The sequence below is a fragment of the Schistosoma mansoni genome (assembly GCF_000237925.1).
Source record: "Schistosoma mansoni, WGS project CABG00000000 data, chromosome 2 unplaced supercontig 0120, strain Puerto Rico, whole genome shotgun sequence".
Classification (NCBI taxonomy): Eukaryota; Metazoa; Platyhelminthes; class Trematoda; order Strigeidida; family Schistosomatidae; genus Schistosoma; species Schistosoma mansoni.
Window position 1 is genome coordinate 1,014,079 of NW_017386000.1, and position 18,978 is coordinate 1,033,056.

The 18,978-nt window shown below is 31.2% G+C and overlaps 1 protein-coding gene across 1 annotated transcript in view; it reads left to right on the top strand.

Moving 5' to 3' along the window:
• Positions 1–2,652: 2,652 nt before the first annotated feature.
• Smp_004120 (AMP deaminase, putative) overlaps positions 2,653–18,978 on the top strand; it is a gene marked incomplete at both ends in the record, with an annotated part of 28,690 nt that continues 12,364 nt past the window's right edge. Inside the window, 4 exons of the mRNA XM_018791591.1 lie at positions 2,653–3,003; positions 6,863–7,000; positions 12,074–12,136; positions 18,243–18,374. Of these exons, the coding sequence (XP_018645298.1) occupies positions 2,653–3,003; positions 6,863–7,000; positions 12,074–12,136; positions 18,243–18,374 (684 nt within the window). The remainder of the gene's footprint in view (positions 3,004–6,862; positions 7,001–12,073; positions 12,137–18,242; positions 18,375–18,978) is intronic.

Below are 18,978 nucleotides of genomic sequence, written 5' to 3' on the forward strand. Positions count from 1 at the left end.
ATTATTATCCTTGTCTATTCTTACCCCCAATTTCCAGTGTAGTTGACCTTTTATTTTTATATATAAATGTTTTTAACATGCATATGTGTGATCAGATTGTTCGAAATGTATTGCGCTAATATATCACATAGTTCTGATAATCTTCGTCTTCTTATTACATTATCGAAGTTCTGCATACTATTTCAGTCATAAAACATGTATGAATATTACATAAAGTAGAATAATGGATGCTCTATTTGATAAGAACGCATTAAAAGTATTTAATTTAAATTTATTTTACTTTTCGATATAAAACTACTCATATGTCATTATCATTAAAAGTTTTTGCCGTATTTATTCTGATTAATAAGTAATAAGTTATATATTATTCAATTCTTAAGTACTGTTTTAAATTTCACTAAAGAGAGTTAGTTGATACATCTCTATACACGTTATTCAAAACATAATGTCAAATCATTTCGAGACATACAGCTATTTATCATTTCAAAATATTGCTTGACTTGCATTCGTATCCAATGGTAAGCATTAATTCTCTGACGATTGTAAGTACATCTTAGTTTATTGACAAATCTTAACTAATACAGACTTTAGATCTAGAGTCTCATACTGATTGTTTAAGGCAAATTGTACCACAATACCGGTTTATTTCATCTGATGATCACATTGTAATTTAACTGATAGGATTCAGTTAACAATGATAGCTATCTTGTCGGTTACTAATTTGTTATCAATCCTTGTATATTGTCTCATTTAGGGTTTCTAAAAGAAATGTCTATTCATGCTACGAATGTAAGATAATTGCAAATTGAAACAACTAGATGAAAATAATTAATTTCATGATATATTGAATACAGTACTTAGCCTTGTGACAAAGCATCCCTTAATGGTGGATCTCTAAAAACCCTCAATTCTGAAAACATAACCTTGTTCTTCACCGGGACTTCTGTTAATTTTAAGAAATAGAATTTTTTTGACGATCTTTATGATTGTAAATATAAATAAAACTTGTATGGTTTTTTAGTTGTTTGGCTCAACTTTTGACGTGTTTAGATGATTTCAAACACATTGAAATTTATCGTTATTTCAGTATGTCTTGGAGAGTAAGTCTTATACTAAATTATCACCTGCATAATGGTAAACAGTAAGGAAAACAATCTTATCTATCCAGTAAATTGATATGATCTATTTACTCTTTAAGTGATTATTAAATGATGATATGCTCGTCGTGAGATCTTCAAGGTTCTTGGTCCAGTAGGTTCATGGGTGTATACTGCTGAGGAGTCCTACACTGGAATGAAACAGCTGCTTAATGCTTCATGGTTTTTAATTAGCTGTTTAACCAAAATCAGTTCTTAATGCAAACTATACGATAGTTGTGTCAGTCAGTCTTTTCAGAATTAGGGATTAAATGGTTGTGGTTAATTTGAAGGGTCGAATGCAAAACATCAAGGTTTACCATAATTTTTCGCCCATAAATCAGTAAACAAATGAATTATAAGTGGATATATAAGAGTTTTCAGTACTTATTTATTGCTTGTTCCATCATTATATGGGAGTTTACAGGTTCTCATTTAAAAATAAAAAATTAACTTTTAGAAATACACATTACAAAAATTTTTTTGGATACTTCATTAGTGGTTTTTATAATTGTGGTGTTGCACATTTTGAGTGTTTATCTTATGGGGATGAGTGTCCCATTTTTTATCGATCATCTTTTGCGTATTTCTTAAAGACTATGAAACTTATATGTCTAATCTGATTTTATCCGGTTATTTAAACGCAATAGACGAATTCAAAACTATTGTTCCCATTTTAATATAAAAATAGTGTAAAGTATGAACTAATCGGTGCAAACAAATCAACAACCATAACATAATTATTGTTATTAATACCATTATTATTAGTATAAATTAGTCAAACCCTATATAGATGTTGATTCAAAAAGCTCGAACGTCTGCCGACTCTGTTTTTCTTAAATCAAATATTTATATTCCTTAAAATTATCCTCTCTTTTGAATTAATCACTGTTTGGTAAAAGTGATTTTGAAAAGTTTTCATATTGAAATTTATCATTACAAATCTATGTTCTATAGCAACACACATTGTCACTTATCATCTGCTCATACAAGGCTACATGTAGTGTCAACTCTATAAGCTTAAGGGAATTTCATACTCCAGATATTATTGATATTTTTTCGTTGATATCAGCCACGAAACTGTTGATTGTATTTAATGTATCCAATAATTAAGTTTCTTACTACTAGACTTTTAAAAGCATGTTGCCCTACAAAAACCCCGGTCTGCTTTTTAACATTGAAATTTATATATTTCTGTTTACCTCTTTTTATAGGTGTATACATTACTCATATGACAAACACTTCCATTCAACCATTTTCTCCATGTCTATCTACATAACAATTATTGTTTGCGCATCCTAGACTTTATATGTATATGCACTTTTGTGTTGACTGAATCCTACAAATAAGTTATTTTTATTTACCTGTTTTTATTTCGCCTCACGAAGACTGAAAACTGATTATTTTTTAAACACTTCTGGCTAATTCTTATCTTTTAGATCATCCAATTCATCCTCCTGAAAAAACTGGTGATCCTTTCGAGATAGACTATTGGCCTGAACCATTAGATGTTACAATGGAATTTCGCAAGGGTATAATGCACATCGAAACATTGTCTGATTCACCAGACAGAAGCCATGTAAATTTAATAAATGGGACATCAGAACATAATCATAATGAAACTGTTGACGTTGATCAACCTATGAAAAAAGACCTACCAGAATTCATTATACCGTCTCTACAGACATTCTTCTCAGATTTTGATACAATACGTACATTTGTTGGAGATGGTCCTTTGAAGTCATTCTGTTATCGTCGACTGACTTACTTGGCTTCAAAATTTCAGTTGCATTCATTGTTGAATGAGGCTCGGGAATCAATTGAACAAAAGCGTGTATCACATCGTGATTTTTATAATATTCGAAAGGTAAATTACTTCAAATTATCAATAAACATTTTTTCTCCTGTGAAATCCACCTAAACACTTTCGGAGATTACTCAGTTCCCTCTTGAACTGTTTACGAAGGTTGCTCTATTATTAACTAACAAGAGGATAGCTTTTATTGAGATCACACACCGACCAATGTTAGACCACTACTAAAAACCCGGTGCGCTGAATGGCCGTTTCGTTCCAGTATAGGAGTGCGCATCCACGGGACTCGAACCCAAAACCTCTGATCTCGCGTGAACACTTAATCCGCGGACTTCTGAACCGGGATCCGATGGTGTTAATATCTAAATTCAACCAACCCCCGACAATTCATGTGAATAGTTGGATGGTTTTTATTGCCTAAAAGTCTCAAATTAACGGATGTATACCATAGTGTGTTATGTTGTCAATAAAAATAAACGATAACATCTCAAACCAAATATACCACAGAATTAATTGCTGGAGATAGGTAATTTTAAAATATTAGTTCATGCAATTTGTTCAGTATTGGAAAAACATTTCACAGGTTCAGCTTATCATTTATTTGGTTTGTTTATGATACATAGAAGAACAGGTTGGATATTAGCTTACAATGTTACAGAATGTGTGTTAGTTCAGCTTTTAACAATTAGCGTAAGAGGAAAATAAAGACAACCAATAAAGAATTTGAAAAAACTAAACTAGAAAGATTTTGTGAGTCAGAGTGAAGAAAAGAATAAAAATTTAAGAGGATTTTAGTATTTAGACGAAGATAACTAGTAATGACTCCGGGGTCTTCTTTCCGGTCATTGTTGTATGATTTGTCAGCTTACATTATGGCTAGTCATTTTATTTCGTATCTTTAGTATTGAAGGTTTTTCCAAATTGCTCTATTTATGGTTTACATTGTAAATTGACCTCGGTTAGTCAATTATTGAGAGCTATGAAGCACTAGGCAGCTGTTTTATCTTAATATAAAACTCTTCAGCAGTGCTCATCCATATTAATTTTCCAAATTTAAAAAAAACTCGAGGACTAAAAAAGGTTTAGTGAACTATTATTTGGCAGAATACTTTAAAAGAAAAACAAACATTGTTTTATTTTCCATGCATAAAGTCTTGAGAACAGAATAACTGTAGTTCATATCAAGAAAGGTCACCTTGCTTTTTTATTCTCTACAGACTCTTTACAAAGGAAATGATATACATTTTTGTAGATAATTTTCATTATGAATTGAAATCAAATGCATAGCCATTGAAAGTATGCACAACAGTAGGGAAATGTTTCGTCTTAATGTGAATCTACCACACCACACAAGATCCAGTACAACACTACGATATCACTCAATCATTTAGTTAAATTTCAATGTCCCACATTTTCAAATTTTTGTTACTTTTGCTATATGAATAGGTGATAGGTTACCATCGATTTTCACCAATACTTAAGTGCCTTTTTCGGTTAGCTCTACAGGTCTCAAATCCATACTATCATATATATATATATATATATATATGTCATCACCTCTAATATGTCTTCTTCATATTATTTCTTTCCCTTTATGAAGTGAACGACGAATTTACTTCCAATTGCTAATTGTTCAACTATATCACTAGTTATTTTGTTCTCTGTCTTATGTTACTAAGTCAAATCTCACATAAAAATATCCGTATTAGTTACGGTAATGTACATATATGTTCATACATAGAATGGGCAATCAAAAGAGTAGGTGGATTTTTCATTTCCTTATTGATTAATAAGTTGAAATCTAGAATATCTATCTTTAGTTAGGTCAACTGATATTGTCTTTAAATGGTTGTTTTTCTTAAATTTTGACCAATAATTTAAATTTAGGTTATTTTTCTTGATTAGGTTTATTTAATTAAAATATGAAGTTCCTACTAATTTAAATGTTTTCTGTAAAGGATTATCGTTCGTTATGACTAAGAAACATTTATATTATCATAGCCTTATTTCAGTAGGCTGGAAGAAAGTTGGAGGCGGACAAACAGATACATGTCATCAGTCCATGATATCAGTGAGAACTGAACCGAGGCACTTTTATACATTAAGACTAATTGATTGGAGTCCGCATGATTATCACCACCAATGGTTGAAAACTTTGAATTACATGGCTCAAAATCGTTTGCTACGGTGCAGGTGCATTCATTCTTTGCCTACCCTCGAATTCTAAGCTTCTGAATTCCCCATACCTTTTTGTTTTCATTTCATCAATTTATATTTTCTTGAATCATATTTTCAATACTTAATCTTTTATATTATTACTGATACCATTACTACCTCTACTATTATGGAATTTGGCCTATTTTATCTTTTTGCACCAATGAGATGTGGCTATTTGGACCAATGTACATATGTTCTAGGTTCCAAGTTGAGACTAACTGACTCCCTTGTTGGTTAAAACCCATTAAACTTTCAACCACTGGGTTATAGTCTCAAACCATTTTAATTCGAATTAAGTGGCTGGCTTGTATTTGGTGGTAGTATATGAACAGTACAGTGGTAATGTTAGCGCTTACGTTACTTGGGGACTAGTTCAAGTCTGTAGTAGATTATAATTTAAGATTTCTACAGTGAAATTTTATAAAGGACTAATGATTAGGGAGTTGTGTGTATTATAATTCTCTTTTACATATCGTTTTAGACTACATTTTCTGTTTTGATTTTGAAGTTCGACTGAAGATAACAAAGTTAATGGGATTAGTTAATAAATTGGTAAATTTCGTTGCTTTTGTGTATTCTGTAGAGATGCTTTGAAGTATCTGCATATTTTAGTTAGAATATTGTAATACAATATAAACATTTCAGGGGAGTTTTTATTTCCTAAACTTTGGATTTAGACTCATAACGAAAACTATCACATTTCAACTTCTTCCCCTTGCCTGAATACGCTTTGTATAAGAGCTAGTGATATTAACCAGTCACTTAAATATATGTGTGAATTTTGAATCATCAATCTTGTATTTGAATAACTAAATGCTTTAACCATTAAGTTTGACTGGATGAATGTGATATAATTTTTTAAACAATTTTATCAGTTGACACAACTTAATTTTACCCAGTTTTTTTCATTTTACTTGTTATGAGTTTCCCTATTAAATTCCATCTTGTTGGAGATTCATGCAAATCGGATTTTTATTCAGTATTACTTTCTAATTATAGTAATGAAGTAGTATATTCTATTGATTAAGAATATAAAGAGAGTGTTGTTTCAAGTTTATTGATTCTTTGCCCTAAAAACTCATTATCTAGACGCTTCTTTTATGTATCATTAGGTTTGTTGTTATGACTGATATAAGGATTTTCGTTTCATTTCTCTAAGTATCTATATTATTCCTATTTTTATTTATGCCTATTCTCTCTATTACCATAGATTACACTTTGTTAAGTTGATAGTTACTTATATCTGTTACTTATTTGTGATCTAAGGTATCGAAACCGTCAGAATAAATTTTTGTATTCTCTGTAACAGATTTTTCTTATGTTGTTCCGTTGTACTATTTAAACTTGGATTAATTTTGATTTGGTTATTTACTCTCTGAAGAAGCGGCTTACACTGTGTTACGAAACGTCAGAAAATTTAATTTTTTTACTCATTGGGATATTACAAATATATTAATTTATTTACAGATTTTTCTGTTTATCTGTTTCACATTGGTTCCGTTTTATTTATATTACGATCTGTTCAATCCACATTGCTACATTAAACCGTAACCCTAATTATTTATAGTAATAATGAAAAAAAAGAGATTGTTTCCATAGTTGCTTTAATTTGGTAATCAATTTAATTTGGTTCATAATTTTCACAATATGTCATGCTTATTATGATCTAAAATTTCATTTGTTGATTTTATTTCAGGTTGATACACATATACATGCATCATCATGTATGAACCAAAAACATTTACTACGTTTTATCAAGAAAACAATTCGTACTAAATCAGATACTTATGTATGTGAAGATCCAAAAACTAAAAAGCCTATGACATTAAGTGAAGTAAGTGACAGGATTATTTCCTATTCTATTTCTTTATCGGTAAATTGTTATAGATTAGTGTAATTGTAATCAATAAACTAATATTCTGTTGAATAGTTTGTATAGATTTGTTCAATATGATTAACTGTAAAATTAGGGAACATTGGTATTTTTGTATGTATGTGTATCAGCGATCTGTTTTGTAGACTCCTGGACTACAACAAATCACCAAGCATTGGTCATGTATTTTGTTGAGATTAAATATAGTGTAATAGTGTAATAATAATAATAATAATAGTAATAATAATACTAGATAATAAGTTAATAAAAATGTGAATGTTTATCTACTCATGTATAAAGTATCCATAACAGTCACCTAACTCAATGTACAATGTTGCCCGGTATCGGAATAGGTTGGAACAAAACTAGTGATCAGAATACCAAAATGTAGTACCAGTCCATGAAGTTAGTGACTGTTGAGTCAAGCCATATTGGTAGGTTCAGATTATCTGAATGGAATTCACTTGATTATTGGGATCAGTGTTTAGAAGTGTTGGCATATAAACTCACTATTTACCTTGTCTCAGGTTATAAGTTTCAAAAAATAGTTTAATACCTTTCGTACATAAATTCATTCTTTTCGAATAATATTGTCTACGCCCAATTTTTTTTACTGTCACTCATACTATTTCTAATACTAAGACGTACTACGGCTTTGGTATTCAATTCTCAATCAATATCACATTAGACTGCACATACAAGTTTACAAAAAACTGCATCGCTTATTAAAATAATTGTTTACAAATTAGTTTGAATTTTCTAATTGTTTGAATAAGTAAACATTTGTTTAGTATAATAAAACCCCTAGTATTTAAAGTGAACTATTTGGAAATAATACTATTTCTGAAACACATGGATTAGAAATGTCCGAAAATTGGGTTTTTACAGATTAAGCATTTTGGATTCATTACTAAGAGATACTGTCTCAGATAATCTTTAGGGCACCAGTAAATTTCCTTCTGGAGCCATTGCTAATGGTAGCTATCAACAAGTTCATTCAATATTTACTTTCTTCGTTTGGGTTTCTAAGATTTTATGCAATTCAATGTTGTATCGCTCATCTGCAACTGAAATCATTTGAAAAATCAACTAGTAGCAATTATACAGCTTTTCTCATTTGTTCTGGATTTCTCTGCAGATTGCACATACTGAACTGTTTTTGGGATTAAATGATTAACCATTGGATTGTATAGTGTTACATGACTTGAATGTTACTGGTTAAATACATAAAGGACTTGATATTTAATGCTCCGGAAGGATTGTAAGTTTCAACTAACCAGCTATCCATAGCCCCTTTAACTTTCGTTATGCCAGTTTTCACTTCGGTTCGTGGTGAAATGACTTTTCAAATTCTTTACTGAGTTTCTAGTCCTAGTATTGCTTTAAAATCTACATTTTTCAAAAAAAAGAAATGCTGTTTTTTTTGTTACTTTTTTTTCGCTATTTGTTACTTTCTGTAAACTTGTACACTTCAGTGAGTAGTTTGTTAGAGTTTATTCACATGTTTATTTTACAATGTAATTTTTTTAAAATTTTATTGAAATGATTCTTAGATTTAATTTAGAGATTAAACATAACTAGATTTGCGGATACAATAACGCTTTTGTGCCAACTAAAAACTTTCTGAATATTTTTAAGATGCCAAATCTAGGAAATTTCTATATTTCTGAAATACTTATCGACAGTACAGATGACTTATTCCTTTATTTTTATACATTTCGTTAAGAACAGCTGATGTAAACCTCAAAAATAATATATTTTTATTCACGTCAATAAACATTTGTCTTTCTGTATGAATACTGGAGATACCTGATTGTTGAAACACTGGTAAGTAAAAAAGATTGTAATGAGTAGTGAATAGGATATATCCATGCATAACTAAAGTGATCTACCAACTTACCGATTCGACAGTTAACATAGCTACCATATGTCTTCAACAAATTCTTAACCTAATAGTTTACTAACATTGATTTTTCCCGTTTGCTACATGTAATCTAAATATAGGTTGGTTAAAACTTTTTATATTGTTACTCATTTAGTAAATGACAGCCCATCATAATTACAGATTAAGTATTCTCTTTTAAAAATTTCATGAATTAGTGGGTTTTGAGGGTATCAAGAAACAAGAGAGACTGCATTTGTTTCTTGATTTTGTATTCTCATACGTTATTATTAGATTAATCTGCCCAGTCATAAAATAAAATGTATTGCACTTTAATGTCGAAGTGTTTGTGTGAATTCCTACCAATTCTTCTAAATGATTTATTATCATGTATGTTTTCTTGAAATATTATGAATGTACTTTAAATTACGTTGATTTCTCATATAAATAAACTTTCGAATAACTAATAAAATGTTCCATTGTTTACGAGATCAAACATTCAGTCTATTGGGTGTTTCTCAATGTTTATTTGTTTAAAAGAAACCGAGTTAGATACATTATGTATTAGAAAGTCAAAATTATTATGTACTTTCAAACAATTAACATATATAACTGGGCGTTTCTCATATATATATATATATATATATATATATATATATATATATATAAGGAATATACAAATAGAAAGTCTCTTGAATAAATTCTCATAAGCTAGAAAGTACTTACATTTTATGTAATATTGTTGTTTGATATCTGCATAATTATGCACTGGATTAGTGAGATAGTAGCAAACAGAAACCTTTTAGATAGTTAGTAATTATTCTCTCCTTCTTCTCCATCTTACAGTATCTTATATCACACCTAGCCTGTGACTGTAAAAGTCAATTATTTGAACAAAAGTACAGTATGCAACACTATATACTTTTCTAACCGATATATAACAGTATAAAAACGAAATAATTGAGATTGATATAAGTCTAGTTATTATAATGTAAACTACTAAGTATAAAATGTTCAAACCATGTAAAAATATGCATTAAAATAGGAACTACTGGAGTTTTTATTTTATGAATAGACGACTGTATTAATGGATTGGATACATTCATGATCATTTATTTTTTATGATTAATTGCTAACTGGAGATTATCGACTAATGAACACTTTTGTTTCGACATCTAGCAAGCTAATAATTATTTAATATCAGAAGGGGTTTTTGTGAATATTATAGTAATTTTAATATTTGAGATCATGAGTCAATTACAACCAGACCACCATGGAAAACTCATGACCTCAACTATTAAAATTAATAATTATTTATTTATTTATTTGAACACATAAATATTGGTACAAAGGGACACCAATTACTTGATTTATGTGTGGGCTGTGATACTGCTTGGGTGCTCAAACCGAAGCAGGTGGTTTTCATAAGGGCCCACACACGAGCCTTCGACTTAAAGGTCTGATCCACAAGGTAGTGAAGCAACATCAGGAGATGCAGTCCCATGGTATCTGGTGACCAACGATTGGTTCATACGCCATTTGTTCCATCAAGATCCTGGAGCTCATGTGCACCATTGGTTTGGAATCAGAGTTTTCCAACTCCCCTAGATGGATCCTCTGTATCTACCAACCCGGTTATAGAGCCGAACATTCGCTTTTCGTCCTCTCAATGTCGTAAATAACAGGCCCGCCTCCAGAAAGAAGTTAGTAAGACTTCCCTGGCAGTGGTTGTATGTACTTGGCTATATGAGAGCATTTCGAGAGAGGGAGTTGACTTTCCCCACTCTCGGTCATACCAGGGCATTGGAGGGCAACTGATAATTGTAGGAAATATACAACTAATAATTGTACATTTCGTACTAATTCATCAAGTTATTTGCTCGGAAATAACGATTTAATAAAACAGGAATGTTGTGGATTGTACTTTCTAACAAAATGTTTTCTATTCACTGGTATAGCTGGCGCGTTCATTTATGTGGTTGATTATACTGAGTTTTGTTTCTAATTACAAAACACTTCATTTTGTCTTTCAAACTCACTGTATATATCAAGGTAAATGATATTTATGCGCTATTAGGTGTCAAGTTCGAGACATGTTCCATTCTTATGGGTTCTAGCAGCTGAATCGTATCAACAGCAATTCATACAGGATTGGCGTCCATAGTGCGGAATACACAAGAGTTTACTTCAGTGATGAGTGGACTTGAATCATCAAGGGTCACATCAGTGCACATGCTACATACGTCTTCAACGGGCTCATACACATAAAATAACACTAAGACAATATTTTGTTTGAAAATGTCATTTTCAAGTTTTAAAAAAATTACTGACTTATTATCTCAGCTTTTCATACATCCTAATTTACTGTTAACGTTAGCGAGTAAATTACTTGGACTGATTTTCGTCAAACATTCTACATTCACCTCCGACGATAACAATTTTTCTTTTCGTTCATTTTTGACGAATATTTCTGAATAAAATTAAAATTTTCTGTAAAAAGATAGAGTGGTTCTAAAGTCATTTAATGCAACCGAATGTGATTTAAATACGGAAATAAGTGTGCTAGCGGTTCTTTCATCCAGTTCCATTTCTTAAGTAATTTAGCACAATATTATCTAACGATAAGTATTGTTTATTTATTGTGTTTCAATATGATATAACACTTAATAAATAATAATTAAGACATTATATGGACTTAATTTAATTACAGAATAACTGTCATAGTAGGGTTATCTAACATACAACACGATAACCCACATTATATAGATAAGGTTAGGTCTTTGTTAACAAGATTATTCACTTTCTACACTTTGCATATATGTAGCTAGTTCACTGCTATGATCATGGATATTTAAAGCACAATGTTAACGTAAAATACTATGTCTCCTGAGAATATTTTCAAATCATTTTACTCCTGATCACTTTGGTTTCATCTCTCGCTAGTAATGGTTCGCTTACCTTTAACTATACTTAATTATTGAGTTGGATTATTGTTCTTATTATAGTTTATTTTGTATATCCAAAACAAGTTGTCTTCGCAATGATTGTAAGCAATATCACATTGGATGTATTAACGAAATTATTGATCATCTGTTTTTTTCTTTATTGAGTTGTATTTTTTTATTTGCTGTTTCATGTTTTTTATTTTACAGTTGGTTGATAAAATTGGAATTACGCTTTATGATTTAAATATTGACAATTTGGATGTTCACGCTGTAAGTCCAAGATTCAATAGATTTGAAAGTTATTCTCTTGCATATTTTGAAATATACTGAAAGGAGATTGTACTTTTTCCTTAAAAAAATACTTAACATTTATAGTTGGATTTTAGATGGAAATGTTTGGTTTATAAACTGCCTCATTGAAGTGTCTTCAATGTGTATATGGCTGTTTCAGTAAGGTAAACATTTAACTGTTACTCGTAAATTAATGGGTGTTATCTTATCTACGCTTTAAAATGGTTTATCAACATATATCTATGCAAATGATACCTCTGAATGTGGTTAGTTAGTCGGTTAGTCAGCCATTGTCAACATAGCTAAGCTATAGTTCACTAAAATGCAATGCATCAAAAACAGATCAAGAACAGTGTATAAAGCTATTTATTTTTATAAATTTTAATCATAGTGATGCGTAATTGACTCTAAATGACTTTAACTGAGTTGGATATGCCACTGATTAACCAATAACCCACTATATGAACACAATTTGCAGATTACAAATAACACAGTTAATCCATTAATTGTGGTGCACTACTGCTCTCATTCCTATCAGATTATTGCAGTTCGAAAATGAATAAACCGACGGAAAAAGATTTAAAAAAATAAGACATTTCAATCAGGATTTAAAGAAAGATAAAGATCGGATATGACTGCTTTATTTTGATTCATTATGTTCCATTTTATTCTGACTCTCTATTAATGACAACTATTAAGTGGACTTAAATCTAGAAATCCTCATCTACCTTCATAGATCAAATCAACAATTAATGAGTTAAAAGATTGATACAACGTCTAGATCCTCCTCCTTTAGCTATTTTTCAACTTCCTACTATGCCAATCAATATTGTTCATCAGGATAGATGATGTCTAGAGGTGTGTAACACATAATGTGACCATTTCGGTCGACATACGTTTATGGCTTTATCAACTGATTTTTCCTTCTACCTTAGTGACGTACACTTTATCGCATCTATGTAATGTGTGACCAAATATTTTTAGCCTATGTATGTCTCCTGCTTTCATAAGTTATATTTCACTACCTTAAAAAATTTCAAATATTTAAACTTTAGTGTAGTATGAAGATCGTACGTGAATAAGTCGTGTTACTTGATTTATAATTTCTAAGATGACAGGTTTTTATGAAGGCATTATAAATCCATAACTTATTATCCTATCCCATTTGCAGTCTTTATCCCTCATCACTATTCCAGTTTATCCTTTATTCATAAAATATAATTTTTATAGTTGAAACCATGAGTCAATTGAAGCTAGACCGCTATGGAAAACCTGGAAGCACTGGACGGCCGTTTTGTCCTATTGTGGAACTCCTCAGCAGTGCACATCCACGATCCCGCCTCGCGAGATTCGAACCTATGTCCTACCAGTCTCGCGCCAGAGCACTTAACCGATAGATCGCACAATTATATCATAAAAAACATTATTACTATGATATTTACTAAGCTGGATATATTAACAGCGTGTGTTTAAATTTTAACTGATTTCAAGTTGCTCACCTTGTAATTTATGGTTTATGAAATCATAGTGTTGTTAAATAATTAAAATAAAGGTTCGTTGATTGTATAGATAATATTGCTGTGTATACTTTACACTAAAAGGATAGCACATACGTGTTAGTTGTGTATGTGTCATTTAAAATTATCATGCGATTACAAACTATAAGGTTACACTTTTTTAAATCATAATTTTTGGCTTTCATAACAACACTAGGGATTGGTCCCATTATTCAATTGCTAATATTTTAAATTGAGTTTCGGTCGGTCTTTGTTGGTATATGTGTGTATCCTGTGTGGATTGCCTCGACGTAATATTTAATCACAAGGTTTTTCTATAGAATAGATAGATTGTAATTCCCAGTGGGACCTTGAAAGTATGTTTTTCCTTACTTGGCACTCATTAACTGCGTTTCACCGGGACTCGAACTTAGTATATTTCGCTTGTCCATTGAATTCAAATAACCACTGAGTTGTTCAACGGGGATAATACTTTGTACTTGTATGAGGAAATCTTTGAATTGTCCTGTTGTTGATATTCTTGACTGAATTTTGATTCGTCCTTGTTGGCGAATGTGCATCTTGTTCGGAGTGCCGTTACATAGTCACTACTAGTCACAATCCACCTGTTCTTTAAAAACATTGACTAAACTAAACATATTCATTCACTGTTCATCAATGCTCTCTACCATATTACTTCATCCATATGTCAATTACCCTCACGTTTGATTATTTGCTAATTATTTTTTTTTATTGATGTACAATGACATCAATAATTGAAAGACTTGTTTTCAAATACGTGAATTATACTACTCTCGTAGCAAGAGTAGTACTAATTCATACGTGTTAACATGACAGCAATGTATTTGATCTGAAATAAATAAATACTTAAGCAAAACTTGTTAAAAAATTGAACTTAATTAATTGAGTTTCCGTAAATCCTTTGTATTAAGTTAAGTGATGACTGTTGGTGCAACAAGATTAAGGAGAGAATGAACGTCTGCTTTCCTATGTGATGTGTTTTAAAGATAACTCAATATTTATAGAATATAGGAAATAATGAATGGAACCAAGGCGCGTTATGTATAAATATATCTTAAAAGATTTATTCGATAGAAGAATTACATATCACTTGACTGAATTTTTATGTTTTTGTCTCTTATGTATCAATTCCCAAATAAAATGGATCAGTTGATGGGACCCTGAACCATGTCATATTTCAGTCTATTTCTTATAATGTTACATTTCATCCCGTTAGCTTAACTCTAAACTGTCTCCTTGGATAGTTTTCAATCGAAACTCATCGGTCTGTGAAGCTAAAAGCTAACTATTAGATTTACTTATTGTCCCACCTCTTATCAGCTTGATGAATGTTTTCAGTTCTAATTGAAGAATTGAATTTGTCGGCAGACATTATGTCTTTGAAATCAAATGAACATACATGTCCGAAACTTGTCTCAAGTTTCCTATAACATACCGAGTCATCTAGACTCAGTCAGAAAGCTAAGTTCATATGTTTTCTTTGTCTGAACATTTAGCCTTTCTTGACTCCATTGTTCTTTGTTTGATAAATGAACATATATGAGTGAATGTAGTCTATTTTCCCGGTCTGTGGGAGGGCGGAAATTATTAGAATTAGTTGGATGGCCTCTAAGTTTTAAGTATACAGTTGGTTTTAGAAGGTTGAGTCGTTGTAGCACATAGGAAATTTTGAAAACTCTGCATGAGCATAAATTAACTAGATAATTTTATTTCGAAATCTTACAGATTGTTTAAAGCAAATATATACTGATGTATTGCTTTCTATCTAAACGTAAAATTTCTAAAACAATTATATGTTCTTTAGTATTTAAATAGTCTTCGAATTAGCTGATTTCACTTAGCGAACTATTGTAAAGCAAGCAGCATTGAGATAGACTTTTCTCAATGAATAGTTACTTGCCGTTCGCATTATAAATTAATTATAACTGAGAGTATAGGAAGTTATATGCTAACTCAATGGTCTACAGCTTTTGTACTCAACATAAGACCTGTAAGTCCTAGGTTCTATCCTGTGTATAGTTGTGGATGCTGACGATGGAAACGTTCTGATCAAGAACTACAAAGCCATTAATCTCCATGGCTCCCTAAACTAGTAGTTATCATATGCTTACTAATGGCTGACGAGATATGATTCACTAGGTTCTAATGAGCTCTAATGAGGTTCAACCATGTCGAAGATTAAACAAATATCACAAATGGCAGTGAATAACGGGGGCATAATATAGCTTACCTACAGAAGTTAGGAGTGTAAATCATTAGATACCGAATCAGTATTATATTATAAATTCATTTAATATTAAAGCAAGTATTTAGTTGTGAAAGGGATCAAACTTCCTTCAGTTCATCAATTTTAAGTTATTCAGTACACACCAATTTATGTTAAAATTTTTTCTAGTTTCGAGGTAAACTGTTCAAGAAAGAGCTCTATTGAAGTCACCTACATATAGCTAAAATCTAATGTGAAAGTACAAGTAAAACGTACTTTTGAGTGAAAAAAAATAGATTAGATTTCAATTTTCATAAAAAACGAGGATGAAACTTGAAACCTTCTGGAACTTGGAATCATTGGATAACTGCTTCAAGTGATAAAAATCTTTGAGATCTTGAGAGCCATCTCTTGTAAATTCAAAATTTAAGGCTTTAATAAGTAATTATTAAAAGCGTTGTGATTTATTAAGATCGTGCTTATAGTTACCTTGGATTCTAATAATATTTTTCCATAGTAACCTGTTCACTTCAGTTTTTCCTTACGGACTCAATATTATAATTAAACCAAAGCGTTAGTGTGGCTACTTGTTATGTCCGTGGAAAAACTGACACTTGCTCCCTTTTACCACAGAACAAGTCTAGTATAGCTCGATGCGAAATAGCAGACAATATTGCAGATGAGAGTTTATCATATACTACAAACAAAATCCACAACAGTTACAATTGCTTACACAATATAGCTATTGTCAAAAATGCATGTTTTGCGTATCTGGTCAATAGTCAATTTTAAACACTTCGAAACAAGTAGTACTTGACGTCAATTAATCCTTTGATGCATTTTATAACATCAGTTGATTCAAACGCTTTAAATAACAAGCATAACTAAGTTGCTAGATTATAAATTTGCTACATCCCAACACTCCACTTAAATATATGTGGTTTAAAATAATAAAATGATTCTAATCGAGTAATAATAGGATTAAAATTTCGGAAGGGATTATAAAAATAACTTCGAATGGTTAACTAAGTGATTAGAAGGAAGAGGACGTATTAATTGTAATGAGCAAAGCGATTGTTTGCAAAAATTAAAAACGTAATCAAACAGTTGTCAGATTGTATAATATGTAATACGGGAGTTAGCAAAATACTCTGACAAGAGGTCGCTTTTGAAGTAGCTGCCTAAGAACCAGGAGACATATACTAACATAGTGTAAGAACACAAAAATGAAAAAAAAATTTAGAAAGTTTTGAAAGAGGGCTGTATTTAAGTTCAGTTATAAACTACTCCATTATCTCTGACGAAGGCGGAAAGAAGGATTTTATTCTGACAATTGATCACGGTAGAGACTATGGTTTTTTGAACATTAGTGAAACCAGTAACTATTGCTTTTTTATTATTCTAGAGTTATGATAGCTTTAATTGTTCTTCAGTTAAATCATTTTTCTGAGAACCATTGATCTGGAAAAACAATATCATCTAATTTAACCGAAAATTGCAAACACCGATCACTAAAAATATCGTAAATCACTTTCGTCTAGGTAAACAATTCAAGTTTCATTCTTTTTCGACCTTAATGATTGCACGTTTCTATGTTTTAAATACCATGAAAACATTTCAAAGATTCTCAAAACTAAGAACTAATGGTAATCCCTTAATATTTTGCCTGCAGTGTCTGGCCTAATATATATATATATATACCTAAATACACAATAAAAGCATATCATTTGGTGAATAAGTATGTTTCTCTCTCCTTAATTTGTTATTAAATGTCTAGTTCGTCTTTCTTTGTTACACCATATCTTAATTTTTTTTTCACTTCTGAAAAATAACTACTGGTTCGGTTTTTATTGTGAAAAGTCACGTGCTTTGGTTGACAGTAAATTGTAGACATTATTGTTGATCTAAACGTATTATTGGTATTTAAACAAGGCATAATACTGTTCATTAGTTTGGCAATTTTCCTTAGTAAATCATTTGTTTATTGTCTGACTCCTCTGGTGGACGTACTTAGCGAATGAAATAGTATCGTGATACGAATATGACTAGAAGCAACTTAAACTTGTGGACGAGGCTATTAGGTGTAACTGTTTATTGTTGTGCATCCCTCACTGAGGTTTGGTCAGTCGCGTAGTGTTGTTGTTTTTCATAATGAAGAGGTTTATTGCTCTCACCTTAGCTTGTGTACTGGAACTGAAGAAAATGATTCATACAATATTAATGATAATAATAATAATTATTATTATTCCTTTTTTCGCATGTCACATGGTAGTTTAGGTGATTATTTTTCCAAGTCGTTCACTCTAATGAGTAATTGTATCTAATTTTTGTTAACCATAAGGACCGTAATACTTTTCATCGATTCGATAAATTCAATGCCAAATACAATCCCATTGGTCAAAGTCAGCTACGTGAAGTGTTTTTAAAGACCGACAATTACATTAAAGGCGTTTTCTTTGCACATGTTCTGAAGGTAAATCTATTTTTATTATTATCCTATCGTTTGCTTAGTTTACACTCCTTCACTCACGTTAAATTTATTCAGATAAATAATTAATAACACTTTTGTATTTGTAGAGATAATACTTAATTAACACGATTATTATGAGATAATTTTGATAATATGCCCTAGTTGTTGAATAAACTTTATCATAATTCACTTAGTATTGTTTGTTTGAATCTTCGCATTGATGTTTAGGACGTCAACTGGTCAGTCTCTAATTGGCATATGTGCATACTGTGCGTATTGCCTCGATATACCCTTAATTCACAAGGATTGTAAGCAAAGATGGATAGCGGCTAGCAGTGGAATCCAGGACGCGCGTTTCGTCCTATTTGGGACTCGTCAGCTGGATGTGCCTGCATCTCAGAGTTGATGTTCACTCGGACCCAGTACCCTCGCTTCAAACGCCATCGCGTTATCCACTCGGCCATTGAGTCCTGATAGCCACTTGCTTGTGCGATGGAGTGAAGTTTAAATTCATTTAGTGTTGTTTGTTGGAAAGCTACCTCCTATCTGTTGACAAGAAACGGCCCTAAAGCCGGAGAATGCGTTCTATGAAGACCGTTTGTATCTG